We start from the raw sequence: 19696 nt of genomic DNA on the forward strand, positions 1-19696 counted from the left end.
TTGGGCAGTCTGTCAGGCAAAAGACCTTGGTAACTGTTATGCAATGAGATGTGCAAGCTGAAAACAAATTTTAGCAATGGGAGCAAGATGGAACACTGACCTGCTGAACTGAATCACCCCATGTGGTAAAAGAGACCTTTTGATCTCTTCTACCATATTCGCTCTTCTGCCAATCTTCAGCAGGAGTCACCACCTGCAGTCAATAATCAATACCGTGCTAGAAATTCGCACCATACTGCAGTGTTGGTGCACTAAGACAGATTTTATTCTTTTGAGAAGACGCAAATAATTACAAGACATCAAAAAAAGCACATTTATTCAACACCAAGGAATTGCAGCGACACTTTAATCACGGTGATTTGAGCCTGTAAGAGAAGAGCAGGTGGTAAACAGAAATGAACATGTAAAGAAACTGCTAGGCATTACCAGAGTTGTGCCTCATGTTGGCCAGGGCTGTGAGTCGGGGGAACGGCTGATTGGATGCGCACATACCAGAAGGATCGTCATAATCCACATTGAACAATGCCAAGCATCCCTTGGGATTTAAGCGGAAAAACTGGCTAGCCTGTAAGAGAAATACGTGCCCCATTATGTCTTAGGTGGTATGCCGCATACATGCCAGCAAATTGCCATCACCATCATCTGGCCCATTGCCACAGATTTCAGCACTCAAGGGGACCACCTGCCCTGATGACAGCTAGACTGGCAAAAGCTTCAGCAGGCAAAGAAACCTTGCAACGCACTGTCCTACACTTAATTGGCATGAACTCTTGGCATCCCAGACCTGGGCACAGGTGACGTGGGTCAATTTTTCGCTAGCAACCTGATTATTCACCCAATGGGCATTAAAAGTTCCATGAACATACTGCGGACGTTCAGGATGTCCACAGTACATCCGAAGGAGTTCCAGTGCCCACTGAGCAGTTATTTCCAATAGTGTGTTCTTGTTTATCAAAGGTGCGATATTCTCGAGACGCTGTAAACTAAGCCTGAACAGCTGTGTGCAAAGGAATGGCCAGGTGTTTCAGCTCTGCCACAGTGAGGTGTTGGCCTATTATTAAGTATAAGGCATTGAGATGCCCACCTTTATCGAAAGTGTCTTCGGTACTTCGTATGTCTGTGTGACAGTGATGTTGGTAGAGATGGCTGCTAACCACTCCCAGTTGATTGTTTCTCTGGAACCTTTCTTAGCACAGGCCTGGAAGAAAAGTACCATAGCATATCATAAACAATGATCACACACCTTTTACAAGTAAATAAGTTTCAACACAATTGGAGAACTGCTTTATTATGCTAGGGTAATTTCATGAGGGTGGCATTACACAAAAAAAAATTCAAGTCGCCAAATTTTCAGCTTGAGAACTAGTACAAATCATTGAAGTCTACTGCTAGCAATAGGCAACTGCTGAGAGCATAGAGTTTCTTACTATTACCTAGAGGGAAAGCTGGCGGTGCTGCACTTCAGCCACCATGGACGCCCAAAGCATCATGGGGCAGTGAGCTACTTGTTGCGGCACAGTCGTAATTTTTCAGAAACATGGAGTGGCACTACTAAGACGTTTCATTCCGAAAACTCTGTTCGTGTGTGCGCAGACGACTTTCGCGCGAACGCAGTGTGCAAAACCCATAGTAGTGAAAACGCATAGACACACGACGCCAATAAAAGGTTTCACTTTTCCGAAATGCTATTAAAAAACCTCTTATAGTATTTAAGCAACAACATCTTTTTTGAAAACATATTTACTTTTAAAAGTGCGCCTGTTAATTACAAAATATTAGTTTTTATAGCGTTCACTACTTGGCCAATAGGAGAGCGAGTCGTCTCTTATTTTGGGCAAACTTTGCACTTAAATGCTTTTCTGCTCATTTGTTGCAATCATTAGACAAGATATTGAATATTAGGACGTTTGTAGTTATCAAACAGCTTAATTTTTCTATTATTTTTTGGCCAAAAGTTGCAGTTCCGCAACAAGTAGCTCACCGCCCCATGATGCTTTGAGCGCCCATGGTGGCTGAAGTGGTCTCGAGGGGTCGCCGTGCAAACTCCCATAGACGGGCTGCCAGCTTTCCCTCTAGGTAATAGTAAGAAACTCTATGGCTGAGAGTATGAGCAAAAAAGGGCAATGCTGACCCATAGCTCGATGCACTGCTGAAGCTATGAATTAGTTACGCCTTTCCAAAACTGTTCAGTGGTTAGAACACACAGTCCTCAAAAAAAAAAAGTGGCTAAGCGGTGAAATAAATTGTGTATGTTAGTCAGCGACATTCCCCGGTGCTGTTAGGAACCCATCCATGCTTCAAATAGCATCACTATGCGAAGTACTTACTGTTCTAAGAACAAAAAGGGCTTAGAAAACCACCACCTTTCAAACCCAAGATCCATCTTTAATTAGTGCCCATAAGTGCACAAGACAGATGCACAGTACTTCAAACAGTTTTCAGCCATTTATAAACTAGACTGCACTGATAATGAGCCTACGGGGATGAAATAAATTTTCTGAACTCAATACAGCCTGCTTTGTAAAGCCACATCTAATTAGTATGTTACAGTGCTTTCTCAGTATTTCTCACCTGAGCGTAGTCCTCCCACTCTTCTCGAATGCAGTGGTCTCCGACAACAGCATATCGCTTGGCTGTTCGAAAGCGCTGGACAGCCAGGTTCACGGACATACAAACCACGGCGTTGTGTCGATCATATCGAGAAATAGCAGCCTGCAAATGACCCCACCTTCATTCAGCTTGAAAAATCACCCCACTGGGCTAACAAAGATCTGGCATACACAAGTATATCATGTGTAAAAAGGGCCCTCATCCAAACATCAGGTGGCTATCTGGGGTCCAAAATTTTATCCAATTTTTGGCTGCTATAGCAGCTGCTCAGTTCGTTTTGCCCCCCCCCCCCCCCCCCCAAAATGCAGCTATAATTGCCACTAAGTCAATAAAACCAACAAAATTATGTGCATGCCTCATGTTACAGGGATAACTACGTCTTTCCAGCAGTAATGCTGGCAACATGAAAGTGCTGCTGCATCTTTATGATAAATTTTACTGCTCCTCTACCCATGGCATGTACATTACAAACACTCCATGGACTAGCCACACAGATAACATGTGACGTAGAAAGGTGACAGTGATGCTCTCAACCTTAGTTCTGGTGAACAAAAGAGGACGACCTGTGATGCTGCTGAAGGTCTAACTCAAAGTGTCAGTTAAGCTTACCACATTATTTTGTACACTTACCATCTCTTCAAGATGCTTGCTGCTGAAGGGCTCTACAGAAGGAAAGTTGACTTGGCAGATATCATCCGGAGTGGTACGGTGCATGGTAAACACCATCACATCTGAGAATCGGCTGAACTTCTTCCATGTGGCCAGATGACGTGCTTTTGCAGGAACTCCGACTACAAGTCCCATGGCCACTGGCTTGTTCTTGAAAGCCAAGTATGTCCTCTGCACAAAAGATGCAAATAAGATAGATGTCATCTCACACAGACTCCACCGTGCAAGTAAAGAAAGCAAAATCAGAAATGCCCATGGAAGGGGTGCATATTCTGAGCACCCTGTCAGTGTGTGTACAGCCAGAGTCACAAATCAGCTGGGGCTAGTGGGTAAAAATCTCGTGCAAACTGTACTGATGTTTCACTTGCCTCCTTTAGAGCAGGAGATAAACATTCAGAACAAATCTATCAGAGACTGCAACATTTGTAGTTTCTTTTGCTGCCTATGAGTTTCAAGTTAAAACCTTTATCATTAATCTGCAGGTCAAAACTTTGCTTTTAATATTTAAAGCAGATTCCATGCATTGTAAGCCTTTGGCCTGGTGTGCTGCTTATTTAGGGTGAAATGCTAGGGAAACGGGTCTTTGACCCTACCTTGAGCAAACGAAAATACATTGTGCCATGGTGCTCTTTAGCTGCAGACACCCATGCGCCATAAAAATTCAGCATCAGCATCATCATCATCATCATCCTTTAAGATCAGGTAAAATACAGTTCTGTTTATTCTAGCCAACCAAAAAGAATAGTGCATTAGTTTTATTGAGGATTCATGCCCAATTTTTTTTTTTTTATTCGAGCCCCTAGCTCACATTACGGGATGTCCTGCATGAAAATTTATCTACATCATACTGAAAAAATCTGCGCCTGTATTGACTGACTCTAGTCTGCTTTAAGCAAAAATTTCTTGCCTTAACAACCTCCAAGAAGATCTTCGGTGGCAGCACGGCATCTGGGAACATGGCGATACCCTGCATTTTCTGCTGGGAAATCCAATGTTTTGTGGCTTTCACGAACAAGTTGGTGAAAACGGATCGTGTCGCTGCTCTCTTGAGCCAAGGAAACTCGTTCATGGCAGCCAGCATCCAGGTACCAGAATTTCTTGGAAGCCGCTGGAACTTTTTAAAGCGGGCTTCTATAAAAGAAAAAAACGAGTCAAGTCTATGCACAAAACAAATGTACAGAGTCACCCCAAAATATCTAATTTTCAAGAGACATTGCAGTGTGATGGAAGCTACAATTCTGAGCTGCAAAGTGTGATGTTGCACCTAGTGGTTGGCTGCGTTGCACTTCAAATTTCACTTTTCCAGCATGCCTGAACTGGGGTCGCTATCAGTTTAGATGAGTTTTTAACAACACTTAAAGTGGCGCCTGCCATTTGTGAAACTGAAGGAAATTTGGCCAGCGAGAGCCATCTGTCTGCTGTAAAGCATCAGCAGACAAAGTGGCACCCAAGAAGCTACGAAATATTGTGCGGGTTTGAAACAGGCATATGAAATAATGGGAAGCAATTTCAGTAGTGAGAACACAGGCCCTCCACTGTGCATTTTCAGTTAAGATACTCAACACATGACATGACCTATTGTTTATTGGAAATGAGAGGTTCCTTAAGTGCGATTAAAACAAGAATCATGTTTTCAAGACACTATCTCTCTACATTTTACCCTGCATGTTGCTGAATTGGTGTTTTTCTTGGCTTCTTTTTTATCAGTGTATCAGAAACTGCTTGCAATGTGGACAAGTTGAATTCCTCGATAAGCTGAACACATCAAGAACCTTTGTTTAGTTCGTCAAACATGCCGAACATAATAAAAACAAGAAAATTAAGTTGGCACAAATTATTTCAAAGCCACATTGCATAACATTCCACATGCACCACCAAACTGCCAGCTGGTTTGCATCCTTGCACATCTTCGGTGGCAGCAAAGCATCTGGGCACAATCCAGTCTCTTGGCTCTCACGAATAAGTTGGTGAAAACCGTTGGTAACATTGTAGGTTCTCCATTGTGCATTCTTTTTTGTAGTCAAAGTAAATACAAAATATTTCCAATCTGCAAGCTACACTGACAGCACAAAAATCACTAATTCCAATAAAAAGTACTAACCACTGCAACATCTCATTAAGGTATAGCAGCAGTTGGTTAAGTGAAAAAGGAAATTAATAAACTGAAAACAGTCATGATATGAAGCCAGCACAGCTAGTAAAATAGCAGTACTAGGCCTGCAGCATGATAAATATTTTTTACAATGCATGAGCACTTACTGTTGAGAACAGTGATTGCGTCCGATGCCACAGAATACTCGACAGATTGGTACACAAGGTAGCTACATAACTCTCCAGGGAAGTTCTCTGTTGGTTCTGCTGACTCAGAGAATGCACACAGCAAGGAAGCTGAAAGAATATCATAAATTTGGCCTCGATGACACATCAGAACCTTAAAAGCTCGGCACACAGTTAAAAGAGACACAGGTGCAGGACAAAAAAGCTTACAGGTCAGTGATGGACTAACAACCTTACTTTGAAAACTGGTATGCAACAAAACACAGTGTATGTGCTTTAGGTAACACTAGAAGTATCAAACTAGTAAAGTATGATATGATATAATACAGTTGGAATGCAAATTTAGAGCCTTGCAATGAAAGGAAGTCCTTTGTGAAATGGGGACTGAAAGCATGCCGATAGATTGGTCACAAGGAATATGATTCAGTACTCTCCTTGTTCATAAATGCCTACACCAACTCATGACAAATTATGATCTTAAAGGAATGCAGAAAACCGTGCAATAACTCATGTAGTTGAACATAAGACATCACACTAGCAATACTGAATTCCCCTGTAAGCCCCCCCGCTGTGCCCTTGAGCAACCTTTGTGGGCAGCAGTTTACTGCATGCACTGCGATACTCGTTCTCAGTGAATCATGAATGTAAAATAATGTGTTGCTCATTCAGAAATCATTTTGACCCCACTCTACTCCAAAATTACAGCGTGCCGCTTTGGCATGCATACCACCATGTGTACCGATATTACTATACTGTTACTGGGGGCTGGAAAAATAGAACAATGCTGTTTTTCCTGTTTATTTGAAAGTGGAACTTACTACCACTAGAAATTAATGGTAACGTTTTTGCTGAATTATCATATGGTGGGTGTTTAACTTACAGTGTTTGCTTTCTGGTTCCTTTTTGTCCTCTGTAATGGCAAAAGTAGTAAAGTATAGCTGCAGTCTGAAAACAACATTACATTAATGCTTACCATCTTCATACTTTGTTGCCGTGGAAACTGAAAAAAAAATGATAACAGAAACAAATAACTCCATCTCACAAATATAATGTTTTGGATTTACTCTTTCAAGCAAAAACACTAAGCCAGCTGTGAGACAGTCATTTCTTTGTACGTCTTCAGACACCTTTTTGTGCAGATAAAAACCTTGTGGTGTTTCTGATGGTTAATCTATCAGTCTAGCATAGCTTCTTGCTTTGCTGGCCTTTCTTTTCAGTGTTCCTATAAAGCATATTTGTAGTGCCTAGCTGCCTAAATAAATGCGGCAAAGACTGCACATTCCTTCATGCCACACAGCCATGCAAGTAAAAAATTCTTACGCAATGAACTCTTGTTAATGGACATCACATCTGCTATGAGGCGAACACGTGGAAAGGCTGGCTCATTGGGACAGTGGCCATCCAGGTCATCAAAGTTGAATCCAAAGATAGCAAGGCAGCCATCAGGGTGTGCCTGAAGGAACTTAAGCACCTGCATGAAAAGCATAAGATATCAACACTCCAGAGAGACACAAGCACTAAATGAAATGAAAGAAGTGCTAAGATCAGTAAAAAGAAAAAATTTCGCCATACAGTTAAAAAGCTATGCAGCTGATTGTGGCTGTGAGGACCATTGCAGATCTGTAATCACCTTGTCATAAGTTGTTCTCTTGGTTTCATAAGTCATGACATAACTGCTATTGCTCTGAATCAGGCCCTCCATGCCTGGTTCATTGCTCTCTTCCTCATTTCCAGTTGGGCAGACCTGAAAAGACAAAAGTTGTGACAAAAGATATGTTCAATACACACTAGATATATTATTTCCAGTTATAGACATGGTGCTGCGTGTCTTGAAACTTAGTCTTTTTTATTGATTGTATATAGTATTAATAATCCCCTTATCCTTATGCCATACATTGACCGCGCATACATTGCTATTCTTTCTGTAGGAAACTGAATTGGTATCCAGTCTTTTTGTCCCTCATAATCTTTCTTCTGCCATGATTTTCCATTGCACCCGTAAACATGCAAGCACAACAGCAACAAACAAGCCTATCTTTACTCCTTACTTGCAGCATTCAAAAGCTTTCTCATATCAGTGTTTCCGCGTGCTAGCTGAGAGATTCTCAATCTGGGAAACATAAGCTGGAGAATTATTAAACTCATCGATATTCAAGCAGGCCTTTATGACGAATATAAATAGCTGCAGTCAAAGGGTAATTTTTCCATGGGAACCCTTCGAATTGTGGCAGACAGCTTCAAGAGATCTGGTCAACACATTTGTTTTAAAGTTTCAGACACTTCTCATAATACTGATCACAGTGAATGTTAAACTTCAGCTGAATTTATATACTGTGGTTGCAAGTGATGGCACCATTATGTCACTTTCAATCCTCTTAAACCTAAAATGAATGATTAGCGCAGTCAGTTTAGCATGGATATTTGTAAAATAGGCATCAGCTGCCCTGCAGAACAACATGTGGAGCATCCCACCTCAGAAAGACTTGTCCATTTCTGCTCGATGCAGCGGTCTCCAATGTGCACCAGTCGATTGGATGACCGGGCCATGTGGAAGCCCAGCACAGCCAGGTTGACTGAAAAGCAGCTGCTTGAAATCGCACCCGAGATATTTCTCTGCAAATGGAGAGACACCAGGTACCAAAACTATGCATACATTTTGGCTCGCATCATAACAAAAGCAGCATTACAGAGTGAGGTGGTAGCAGATAATTTTCCCTTGCCTGCCTACAATTAAGCAGCTACATTGGTGACTGGAACATGTTTTCATGACTAATAGAGCTTACAATGCTGCCTGTTAACAAGCTTACCAATAATGCAAAGTCAAACAACTACTCCCCAACCTAAGGGCCCCACAAGGCAAGAACAGCAGTGGCAAAAATTATTAAGTTTGTAGGTTTTATGGGGTTTAATGTCCCAAAGTGACTCAAGCTATGAAGGAAGTCGTAGTGCAGGGCTTGAGATAATTTCGACCACCTGGGATTCTTTAACGTGCTTTGACATCGCGCAATACACGGGCCTCTAGCACTACACCCCTAGAGAAGTGTGACCGTCACGCCCGGAATTGAACTTGTGTCTTCTGAGTCAGCAGCTGAGCGCCATAACCACTAGGCCACCGTGGCAGCACTGGCAAAAAATGCACACAAGTGATATGTACCATGCGCACGAAGTCCTTATACACCAGTCTCTTCATAGCTGGATAGTGCATTCGACATACACCACCAGGCTTTACTTCCTGGTTAATGAAGACAAGGAAGTCACAAACGCTGCAAAAAAAAAGCATGAATTAGTAAAAGTGGAAAGAATGAAGACAGAAACACACATACCGACCAAGACTCTTCAAAACATGCTCATCAGCTTCAAAGGCATGTATACCAACAATTAGCACTTTACGATCTTTCACAGATTGATGGAAAGCTGTCCAAAGAATCTGCAAAAAAAAAAAAAGACAGACTATTGTCCCATTTTTTTCTTGCAGTGGCATTTAAATGACTTTTATTGAGTTGCACAGCATGGCAAGGTATGTTCATGTTATTTAATTGTACGCCCCTTTTAGTTTGCCTTCTCTAAAGTAGTCAATGTACAAGTCTTAAGTCCCAATTGCACAAAGGAAACAAATTGTTAGCTGTGCACATAAGGCACTGAAATTGAAAAAAATGTAGAATCCCTCTTACAAAGTACACAATTCCTCATCTCGTGTAAGACTTGAACCAAACACAAGTTAGTTCAAGCTGTGTAATTTCGCTTTCCCAATTGCCTGATGAGGTTCCAAAAAGTGCTTGCAAGTCTCTAATCCAGTAAATGTTCTGCTAGAAACTGGACAGCTGTTCTGACATAGCTATGACTTAAATGACACGAGGTTACTTCGTTCTCTGTTTGTGGTCAAAATTTATATTAAAAAAATAAGTCTAAAGTTGTCTTTCCAAGAACTTTAACCTCTGAAAACACACAACAAAGTATCTACGTGACATGATAATAATGTGAAAAATTTTAAGGTAAAGAACTACAACACTTGTGAGCTAGCTGAGGGATCTAGACATGTGGCACAAACTGTGCCTTTGTCACAGCGTATCTTGAGAAGATTTCCTTCTTTTTCCCTTTTCTAAACTTTCACAATTCATTTCACTTACATTTGAAAATTCTGCAACAGCACTGATGTCAGTTGAAACTGGGGATATGAGAGCCAGGCCAGCCAGTTCTTTTGCACTTGACCAGCGCCTTAGTTTAGTAGACAAGGGCCGCAGAAACCCAGCATCTCCAGTGATCAAGGCATCAATGAAAGATGGATCAATTGCCACCACAGCACGGCTCCTGGTCTGGCGTGTGATGGCCAGAAAGCCTTCAAGTCCCTTATCTAAAAGTACAGAAAACAAAAAAAGTTGTGTTTTCTTCACATAATTCAATGTTCTTTTAGCAAATGAGTTAAGTTCCCTGCAATGGGACTCAAACTGGCTGAACAGTGATAAACAATTTCAAGAGAGATGTACATGCCTTTGCATAAAATTAAAATTGAGCCAAAATGCAAAAACAGCCCCTAATGAGCGAAATATTTTTAGTGCTGGACTTTGACAGCCTTTCCTCAAGTTGCTCACGTTTTGAAGGCATGTTGCAATGGCAGCATACTTTTTGCTTGGTGCGAGTATAAAACATGCAGCCAATAAAATTTTACAAACACAGCTAGGTTAATCATAAATACCTGAAACCGGCAAACCAGCCTCATCGAGGTGGACATAAGCAAATACAATGTAGTCGCAGAGTGCTGTCACAGCTCTTCTTAGGGCAGGTCCGGCAGCATAGTGGATGCAGATGACGTTTCCTGTACGTGGAAGAGTCATAAATTTTCTATCACTGTACTATGGCAGTAACACTTGGCAAGCACTACCACTGTACCTAATGGGAACTTTTCAGGTGATGCAATAAACTGCACAGCAAATGGTTAAGTACAAAAAATTTGGTAGCTATTCATGAATAAGAGAGCAAAGACGGACAAGACACAGGCACTGACTAATAACTGCGTTTATTGCCTCAACCTGGCTTATATATGCAGGCACCAGGCTCGTGATGACACAAGGAAAGAAAAAGAAGAACAGCTCGTGCATCCATGGCATGATTATTTCAAACTTCTCCCAAACCTCCAATCATTTAATTTTTTCATTTTTCGGCTGCTATTCTTGCCACCAAATTTCAATACTAGTGGAATTCTGACAGGCAGCTAAAACCATGCAAAGTGCAGTAGTTAAACAGACTATGCTGCAGTAAGGCAATGCTGCAGTTCGAATACGCTGTGACGCCAGCGGCAGGTGTGTGGGTCCTGACACAGAATGTGGCAATGTTTGTTCACAGTTCACATAATATGCCCTTGCCTAGTACACAAATGTCTGGGTTATACTTGCATTAGGTTTAACCCCTAGATGCATAATTATTTTTTAGTTCTTATCTAAACCCTGCATTGCGGAATTTCTTTGTTTACTGCTTACCACTGGCAATAATATATAACCATAATGAAAGCAATCCCTTTATCTTTTGTGGTTCTATAGAAGGATGGATTCAAGTACTTACGTCCAGTTTTCCGTCTTCCTTCTATGCTCAAATTAATGCACGCACAGACACACAAGAAACGAGCATTTGTAAGACTCACTCCTGCAGTAGTGGCTCATTCACCACACGTCAGTTGCCCGGTACTTACTTAGAGGTAAGCGGCGCCGTATTTTATATGCCTCTGAAATAATTTAGTAAAAGTATGCCACCAGCAGATTACATAACCTTGCCCCCACTGCAAAAAAATGGTCAAACAACAAAAGGTACCTTTGGCTGTTCCAAGAAGACTATTAATCTGCAGCAGCCTTGAGAATGGTTTCCCCAGACTCGGGCAGTCATTCTGAGCATCTTCCATCTCCACTTGGAAAGCAGCCACACAGAAGTTTGGCACCTCTCCTAATAGCCTTGACATCTGCAGAGATTAAAAGCAGCATTTTTTGCCTGCAATAAGTTTCCATACTAAACAGGGCTTCAACATTAAAGAAAAACAGTTACTAAAGAAACCATATGTTTGTCTGCCAACACCCTACCCATTGTTGAGACAAAATATAATAATATAATTTATCTCTGCCACTAGGATGTAAATGGTAATGTCACATTTTCTTATAACACAGAAGTCCTGGATAGGAGGCTAAAAGTACAACAAAATTTATTCTCTTATAACAATCTTGTACACTTCTGCCAAATATTCTGTTTGCTAGCATGCGTGCAAATAACCAAAATAAGTTCTTTCCCTTTTAAAAAAAGGCCAGCATAAGGAGGGCGTAGGTTTTTACCTATCAACCTAAAATGCCCACCTTGCGATGTAAATGCAGCGAAACAGGCTGATGCAGCGCTGTGGCTTGGGACAGATTCAGTAAGGCTCATTTGGTGAAGATCTTAGAGGACAAAGATAAAAACCTTGTCAGCAACCATGGTCAATTTCACTTACCTTGTGCTGTAAGGACACCTTGCTTTCGAACATCAGCAGATTTGTTTTGTTCTGTGTACGGGCAACTTCGAACATGCCATCAGTTTTTTCGGTGTCCATCCCACAAACCTGAAATAATTGATAAGACTACAAGATTGCACACACCTTGCTAAGAGCTCGAATAAAACTAAGATATATACCAGGAGAGACAATTTGTGGGTTGCAGCTGAACATTTTGCCTAGCTTGCCAACCATGTATGCATAGACTGCATACATATGGCTGGTGCTGGGCTGGGTTTTATGAGTTATGCTGATGCTGCTTGCAATAGATTCTCAAAGTCAAGCAAGACGGGTCCGCATACTGGCAATTAAAATAAAATGTTCTATACACCGTCTGCCTTTTGTACTTGTCAGTATGCCTTCTTGAACTTTTGGCATCGTGCCATTAAAATTTGGTTTTCCCATGTTAATAGTGAGATGAAAGACATCATGGATTCCAGGATCACTTCCATCACCCAGTGCTACACAGCAGCATAGCAATGCTTCCAGGTAATGCCATCATCTATTAACACAATTTTATTGTGGAGGCAACCTTATGGTAAAGCTGGATTATGTGCAGAAAGCTGCCACCCAGTAATGTAGCTAGGCCTCAGCAAAACGAACACACAACTATAGTTAAACATGTTTGCAGTACTATGTAATGCTAGATCACCAATGCTCTCTGATGTCATGCTAATAGAAAGGGAGCTAAATGTGATTGGACAATTGCAGCCATCTTTAAACTTACCACATCGTATCGCTGCCAACTCTCAGTCTTGCAAGTTTCTTTATCTTCGGCTGCTGACCCCACATAGAAGTCACGAACAGCCATGTTCACAGAAATGCAAGGAAGAGTTGCATTCTTGGATGTTTCCAAAAGTCGAACCTGAAATTAGCATTATAATTGCATTCTGCATAATGTACAAGAACGCCATACTTGCTAAGTGAAAATTTGCGGCGCAGTGCAGTGCAGTGCGCGCACGCACACAGGGACAAGGTCACACAAGAGATGGTACTACTGTCACAATACATCAGTGTCCTGAATAACATAGTCTGCATGCATAACAAAAACTATGCAGTCTTACCATGTAATCGGTGTCCTCCATTGTGTGAACGTTGGATGGAAAACCGATTTTGCATGGGTGCTGAGGTTCCCGCATGTGTGACATCAATACTAACAGGTCGCAGTTGCTGCAATGAGTATAGTGGTCTTAAAACATCAAACAGTCAGTAAGGACCAAAAAGGCCAACGTGAATCAAGGATAACCTGCTTACCCATTAAGTTCATCTGGCAAACTAGTTTCATGACGGTTCATGTAGTTCACGCCAATGACAAGTATTGGGCGCACAGACATTTCTTGAAAATGCTCCCATATTTTCTGCACAAGAAATTATGAAAGGTTAGAAATTTTTTTCATAGTGAAAAATTACCATAACTAGGCAGCCAACCAGTTAGCATGTAAGCAGTACACCCACACGTTTTAAGTTATAACATTCACACTTCACAGCATAAAATGAACAAGCCTTCTTGCCAAAATGTTTGCCAGTGAACTGAGGCTCCTCTCCTGTTCCTTGCTCAATCTTGTGATGTAGAGAAGCCCACCTTTCCTGACTTCTCTACCATGGGATATTTACACTTGACATGCAAATAATTTAAGCTCTAATCACTCATAGAAAAAAAAAAATTCTGCCCTATTTATCAAGAATGAAAACAACAAGAGGACAAGACTAGCATTTGCAAAAATATTGGCACTGTCATTCCTCTAAATGCACTAATCTATAAATCAAAAGGCATTCATGGTTTCAAGTTTCTCAAAATGCAAAATAAAAAAAAAAAAACAGGACATACAAGCTAGAAAGAAACAACACCGCTGTATTGCAGGGAGGGGCCTTCTGGTGAGAGAAGGCTGTCAACACAATTGTTTTCATTACAGTGCACTCAAAACCTTTGTACCTACTTAATGTTCATCAAGAAGTGGCAGCAATGTTATGTATCTTTTTCAACATGTACCCTCAAAGTCAGAAGTCTCAGACATGCAACAGCATTGAATACCATTTTCACTACTTTGTTTGCAAACAGCCTGGAATAGACATGCATGGGCTCATTTTGAGAGTGAATTGTGCACTGCACAGTAAATTTCAACAAATGTGCATCTAGAGGAAAAGAAATTAAATTTCCTCACAAAAATGGCACTCCATAATAGCTTATGGTAGCTGTAAATCAATGCGCTTTAAATTCAAGCTGTGTACACAGGCTGCGAATAGTTTTTCTTTTGGTATCTGCACCATGAAGACATTTGCAGCCACCTTTGTATCCACACAACTAAACTGCATTGTGCTGCCATGCCTAAGCTAAGCATGGTGGCAAGACAACAGATAGGAGGACAGTTATTTGAAGACAGGTTTTTCCTTGTTCCAATCACTCGGACTCCTGCTTACCGAAAAGGAAAAGAAAAATGACACCACAAGTTGAAGCTTGCATGGTGTACTCCCTCTTATTCCCAACAGTACATGCTTACCACACTAATGTTACTTATGTTGCTAATGTTGAGTTACTAAGCTTATGAGCAGCATAAAAAATGACAGTGAAAATGGAAAATGTTGGCTTTGCAGTGGACTGCCATAGCGCTGATTAAGCACTCTCATGCTGAGAAATGCTCATCACTGAAGGACTTCTCTTAGAAACCACAAAGGTCATAGCATTGAGGCTTTAGTGTACCTGCAATTCTGATGATAATACTCGGGCATCATGAGCAAATTATCACATATAATTTCACCAAGAAGAAAAAAACAACAATTAAATCATAGATAACAGAATTCATACACATACATGAGCTGACCTAGAAACAATCTTGGCCTGCCCGCCAGTGCGTCCATCCATGATTAACAAAAGCAAGCGGTCAGCCGCATTCATGTCACTGGTGCTTAGCATCGTTTGCTTCCAAAGGTGTTTGCTGTATCATGGGTCTACGGTGCAATCTGACGACTTTGTGATGGTTGACGGCGCCAGCCAATCGCGACGAGATAAAGCGAACATTCGGAATGCCGGCGCTGAAGGTCAAGTGAGCGTTTTTGTTTGTTTGATGTAAGTTAAAAAAACTCACAGGACAGTTACAAGTGTTCAATGCGTCGTGGTGTGGGAAAGATCAGGCATTTTCGCACTGAATCTTGAGCTTGCCAAAACCACCTGTCAGTCTGAATATCGTGCTTCCTCCCCAGCCTTTCAGTGTAGAGGATGTTTTATAACGTTCCGGTTTAAACTACAATGCTCCTTTCCAATGCTCAAGTGTTCGTCGGCTTTCGATGCATACAATGGCACAACTAGGCGTGCAGCAGCACACTGAGCAAGCCACCACCACTGGCTTTCCTGTCAGGGGTGTCAGAGCCACACAGGAGCTCTTGTCAAAAGATAAACATGCTGTGATGTTATCAGCATGCAGCAACTCTACACGCTGCTAATGTCACCACTTCAGACAGCATGAAACTGAGAAATGAGCTAAGAAAAGTTAGCACTTAAAAAAAAATTCCCCATGAAAAAAGTGGGATGTGGGTTCATTACATGAGTAAATTCGGTAGATGTGTTAGGCGCCATTATGCTCAGTTTTTACAGCCTCTCCACATGCAATCAATGCAAGTAAACAAAATAACATACTGTATTCTAGTGTGACAGTTTACTGCTTAAAGAGGTTGCACAAGATGCTACCCTCATGCTAGAAAAGAACATTTGAACAATTCAAATTGCCTGGCCAATTTCAGTACACAAACATGAACCACACTCATGGCAGGAAGTTGAATGAAAATAAAAAATTTTTACAGCATAGTCTCACTTACCTTAACTACATTCTTGAAAGTTTCAGCATCAGCTACAAAGGTGTCATGGAAAAGTGTGACACCATCCAGTTTGCTCTCAGCTATCCAGAGAAGAAGGCCATTGATGAAGTTTTTTGCTCCATCTTCTTTCTCAAGAGCATCTGCATTCTCCAGTGCATTCACCTCAGCCAGAAATAATGATGAAGCATCACTGTTCTTTAAAGCCATGAAATTGCTGAAAGCCCGCGCTGAAATTGAATTATGCAGCCACATCAGTCATACAAGCACACTAAGGCAGTCGGCACCTTCATTGTTACAGGCAAAACTGCACCAGATCATTTAGCTGGTAGTTTGGTTTTGCCATTCAAAGCCTTGTAACTAACACAGAGTGGAACATACCCTATCGATGCAAAGACAAGGTCAAAGCTGCATTACTCTCTAAACTCAAAAATAGGCTATGATTATGGATAGATAGAATAACATTGTGACTCTTGCTATTATCCCAATGAACACTCATCAAATGAATGTAGCTACAGTTATTAAATATAATTTACATGCTCTTCTGCACAAGTTTCTTCAGGCACTCAACTGCCACAAACACATTTCAAGAACAGCTCCGTCAGCTTGGTGATTATTACCATTTGCAGCGGAGAATTCATGGCCTTCGCTTCCATACTTGATGCTGGAGTACACAACATAGTTGCAGACTTTCTCCACAAGGTAATGCAAAGTATCCACCATGCTGGCAACACAGATCAAGCCAACTGAAACATGAAACAAGCATTACACTTTCAGCTGTGAGCACAGATGCTGTGATGCAAAAATTTAAGCTTACATCTTGGGAGCCTCGTACGTTTACGTCCGGTGCTTGATGGGCCAAATGTCACCAATTTTCTCTCTAGTTGTGCAAGACGAAGGGAAGGATAAGTACAGTGATAAGAGTAACTAGCCTGTTCACAACAACCTTAAGCTCAGCACCAAAAGAGGGAGATAAGTTTAATGATAGAAGGTAACAGTGCTCTGGCTACAACGAAGATCAGATAACATGTGGCACACAATAAGGCTGAAATGTTTTATATACCCAAGGCTATTCACATTAATTACCAAGCCTCCTTTTCAAATTAGTCAGTATCAGTTAATAATAAACGCTTTAACTACTCTATCTATAGGCAAACATGCCCAGGTATAAATGCATGGATATCTAAAAGGTAAGCCTGCCGTACATTGTGCAAAATATTTCCTATTACAACTTCCATTCAGTTGAACATGCAACAGCATGGCACTTACTTGTAAGTACCACTGTTAAGTCATCTTCAGCTTTAGATTCAGTGACAGGTTGCTCTCCTGTGTAGGAAGGAAAAAAAAAAAGTCTTATGAAGTACAGGTACAGGTGCCATCAAAAGTAAATGAAAGGCAATATTAACAAAAAAAATTTAATCATTGCCCACTCAATTCATGCATCCTTGAATACATATGTGCAGACTAATTGTGATTGTGCAAATTGCACTGTGCACCAACAAACATGGACCATTATGCTTTAGATTTACAGAAATTAAATTTTTTTGGCAAAGTCGCCTTCCATTTACTTTTGATGGCGACTGTACATACTGTGTACTATGCTACACTAAAATAAAGCTTGCTTATTGAAACGGTGGTGACTCGAAGTAATGTTAATACTCCCCTTTACAGCATCATTACCATTTTCTTTAAAAAAGAACTCGAGTGTCAATGTTCATCCACAGTTGGACATATCTAAAGCCTGTTGGTTTTCTCAGCATGAAGTTACTAATGCCAATCTTAAGCTTCTGTTGACTGTTGCTCTGTTGTCTTAAGCCTGCCATACCCGTTACCCATAAAGCTTCCTATACTGCCTTTTGTTCCAGGTTTAACTTTTTAATGTGAAAGGTTAACGATAAAAACTGGCACCGTATGTGTGTGTGTGTGTATCCGCAGATGGTACAGAAAATTCTGGTGACGGCAAGAAAAATCGGGTGACATCATCAAGAGACCATATGACGCACACAGCAAACCGAGCACCACCACTTCAGACTATCCTATACATGTTGCTTGTCTATATATACTTGTCACTGGCCGACCTCTATGTGTGATCAGTTTTCCTAACATTCGTACCAGAATTGTGATGCAACTGTCTGTCGCATAGCATGCCGGGTGGTGTCATATGATTTCTTGTTGCATACAGTTTAGTGTGCTAGTTATGTTGGAGGCTATCTTGTGAGAGGGATTCAAACCGACGATATATGCACCTTCAATTGCATGCCATCCCAGACCTTCATATCAAAACTGTGATGCAACCATTCATCACACAGTGTTCCAGGTGGTGTCATATGCTCGTGTGTATGCGTGGGTGGCATCATACATCGCACAGCTGTAAACGGTGCAGACAGTGGAGCACACAGCCTGTGGCGTGCCATTTCGGCCCTGGATTTTATCGCGACTGGTTGCGTGCGTGCTCATGCAATGAACAGTGAACCATCAACGCTTTCACACTCCCACACATAATAAGCCTTAAGTGTCTCTGCCAAATTTTTTTTATATAATTTAGGGCTGAAGAATAGACGCTGTACTTCAAGCTCATCCTAATGCACAAATGAGACTATTCAACAAGAAGCTTTCACATAATTCGGATTTTTTCTTTGGATTGTTTTTTCAAGTAATGGTAACTGACTACTAGCATGTACTCGTTTTAGTGCCATACATGAAATACTGTGTTTTTTCTCATAATTTTTTAAACAATACAGAAATGACAGGTTCCATAGACAGGCTAGATGTGTAAAAAGCATTAAACTCACCAGTGAATATCATTGTAACGTCATGTTTACGTAGAGAGACAGTCTTCATTTCTGTGCAAGATGAAGGAAAAGAAGGAATTCTTATCAAATCAAATATCTGCTTGTTATCATTTACTGCCAGCTATTTCGCAACCTATAGTACTCACACATGGGTGCTAGTAAGGTGCCCCAATAGCACCTCTATTCTGTCCTTCAAAGTCATTCGTAATAAATGCTAAAGTAAACTCAAGGTAATCAATAATTAACCGAGAACAACACCCAAGAATAAGTACAAGAGGTCCGTTAGTACCTTACTGGTGCCTTAAGCTCTGCACTTGGGCAAGCTTCAGCTGGTTCAAGCGCAAGGTGTGAGAATAATTTTATGGCGCCTCCTCATTTGCTATAACCGAGTGGTGCGATCAAAGTCATTCGTTATATCTGAGACGAGTTGCAATTTCCCTAGTGCATATTTTGATAGTAGCACCACACTTGTTCACAATCAGCAAGCGTTCATTATACCTGCCGCCGTTATGAGTGGGCTCGCTCGACTGTACCTTGACAACTAAGGTTGTATGAGCAAAAACCAAGTACTCACCAGTGAATACCATTGTAGCGTCATGTTTAGGTATACTGACAGGCTTCACTTCTGTGCGGGAAGACGGAAATGGAAGTCTTATCAAATCAAATATCTCACTCTTTTTCTCATTTACTGCTAGCTAGTTTGCAGCATACATTACTACACCCACGTGCAATACCTCTCCGTCTGCACTAGACCTGCCTGCCCATCTGCTTTTGTTTGTATACACTAAGATTCTTCATTAAACATCGAACTGGCCATTTTAAACATGCAGCAGCCTTGAAGAACAGCCCAGCCTTCCCTTTGCCTCTCTCTTTTTTTCTCACAGCTGTGGAGCAGGACACCATTAGCGTACTCGCTGCAGTGGCTCTGAGGTTAGGGCGCTCAGCTACTGAGCAGGAGTACCCAGTCTCGAACCCGACCACGACGGCCATATTTCAAAAGCGAAGTGCAAAAGGCGCCCATGTGCTGTGCGATGTC

General features: G+C 41.3%; 1 protein-coding gene across 1 annotated transcript in view; it reads right to left on the reverse strand.

Annotated features, from left to right (window-relative positions):
- Window positions 1–299: 299 nt before the first annotated feature.
- LOC149358958 (uncharacterized) overlaps window positions 300–19696 on the reverse strand; it is an 89016-nt gene continuing 69619 nt past the window's right edge. The window contains exons 65-92 of the mRNA XM_089571130.1: window positions 19235–19285; window positions 18661–18711; window positions 17138–17194; window positions 16686–16748; window positions 16489–16614; window positions 15872–16098; window positions 13316–13419; window positions 13126–13231; window positions 12789–12926; window positions 12023–12130; window positions 11359–11503; window positions 11240–11272; window positions 10250–10369; window positions 9684–9907; window positions 8880–8983; window positions 8711–8819; window positions 8029–8169; window positions 7187–7300; window positions 6877–7027; window positions 6530–6556; window positions 6437–6466; window positions 5539–5667; window positions 4187–4410; window positions 3241–3450; window positions 2572–2712; window positions 1085–1198; window positions 427–565; window positions 300–365 (exon numbers count right to left, since the gene is read on the reverse strand). Coding sequence (XP_089427256.1) covers window positions 346–365; window positions 427–565; window positions 1085–1198; window positions 2572–2712; window positions 3241–3450; window positions 4187–4410; window positions 5539–5667; window positions 6437–6466; window positions 6530–6556; window positions 6877–7027; window positions 7187–7300; window positions 8029–8169; window positions 8711–8819; window positions 8880–8983; window positions 9684–9907; window positions 10250–10369; window positions 11240–11272; window positions 11359–11503; window positions 12023–12130; window positions 12789–12926; window positions 13126–13231; window positions 13316–13419; window positions 15872–16098; window positions 16489–16614; window positions 16686–16748; window positions 17138–17194; window positions 18661–18711; window positions 19235–19285 — 3206 coding nt within the window. The 3' untranslated portion in view covers window positions 300–345. The remainder of the gene's footprint in view (window positions 366–426; window positions 566–1084; window positions 1199–2571; window positions 2713–3240; window positions 3451–4186; window positions 4411–5538; window positions 5668–6436; window positions 6467–6529; window positions 6557–6876; window positions 7028–7186; window positions 7301–8028; window positions 8170–8710; window positions 8820–8879; window positions 8984–9683; window positions 9908–10249; window positions 10370–11239; window positions 11273–11358; window positions 11504–12022; window positions 12131–12788; window positions 12927–13125; window positions 13232–13315; window positions 13420–15871; window positions 16099–16488; window positions 16615–16685; window positions 16749–17137; window positions 17195–18660; window positions 18712–19234; window positions 19286–19696) is intronic.

The sequence above is a fragment of the Amblyomma mixtum genome, chromosome 2, assembly GCF_055824585.1.
Source record: "Amblyomma mixtum isolate Tamu chromosome 2, ASM5582458v1, whole genome shotgun sequence".
In the NCBI taxonomy this organism is placed as follows: Eukaryota; Metazoa; Arthropoda; class Arachnida; order Ixodida; family Ixodidae; genus Amblyomma; species Amblyomma mixtum.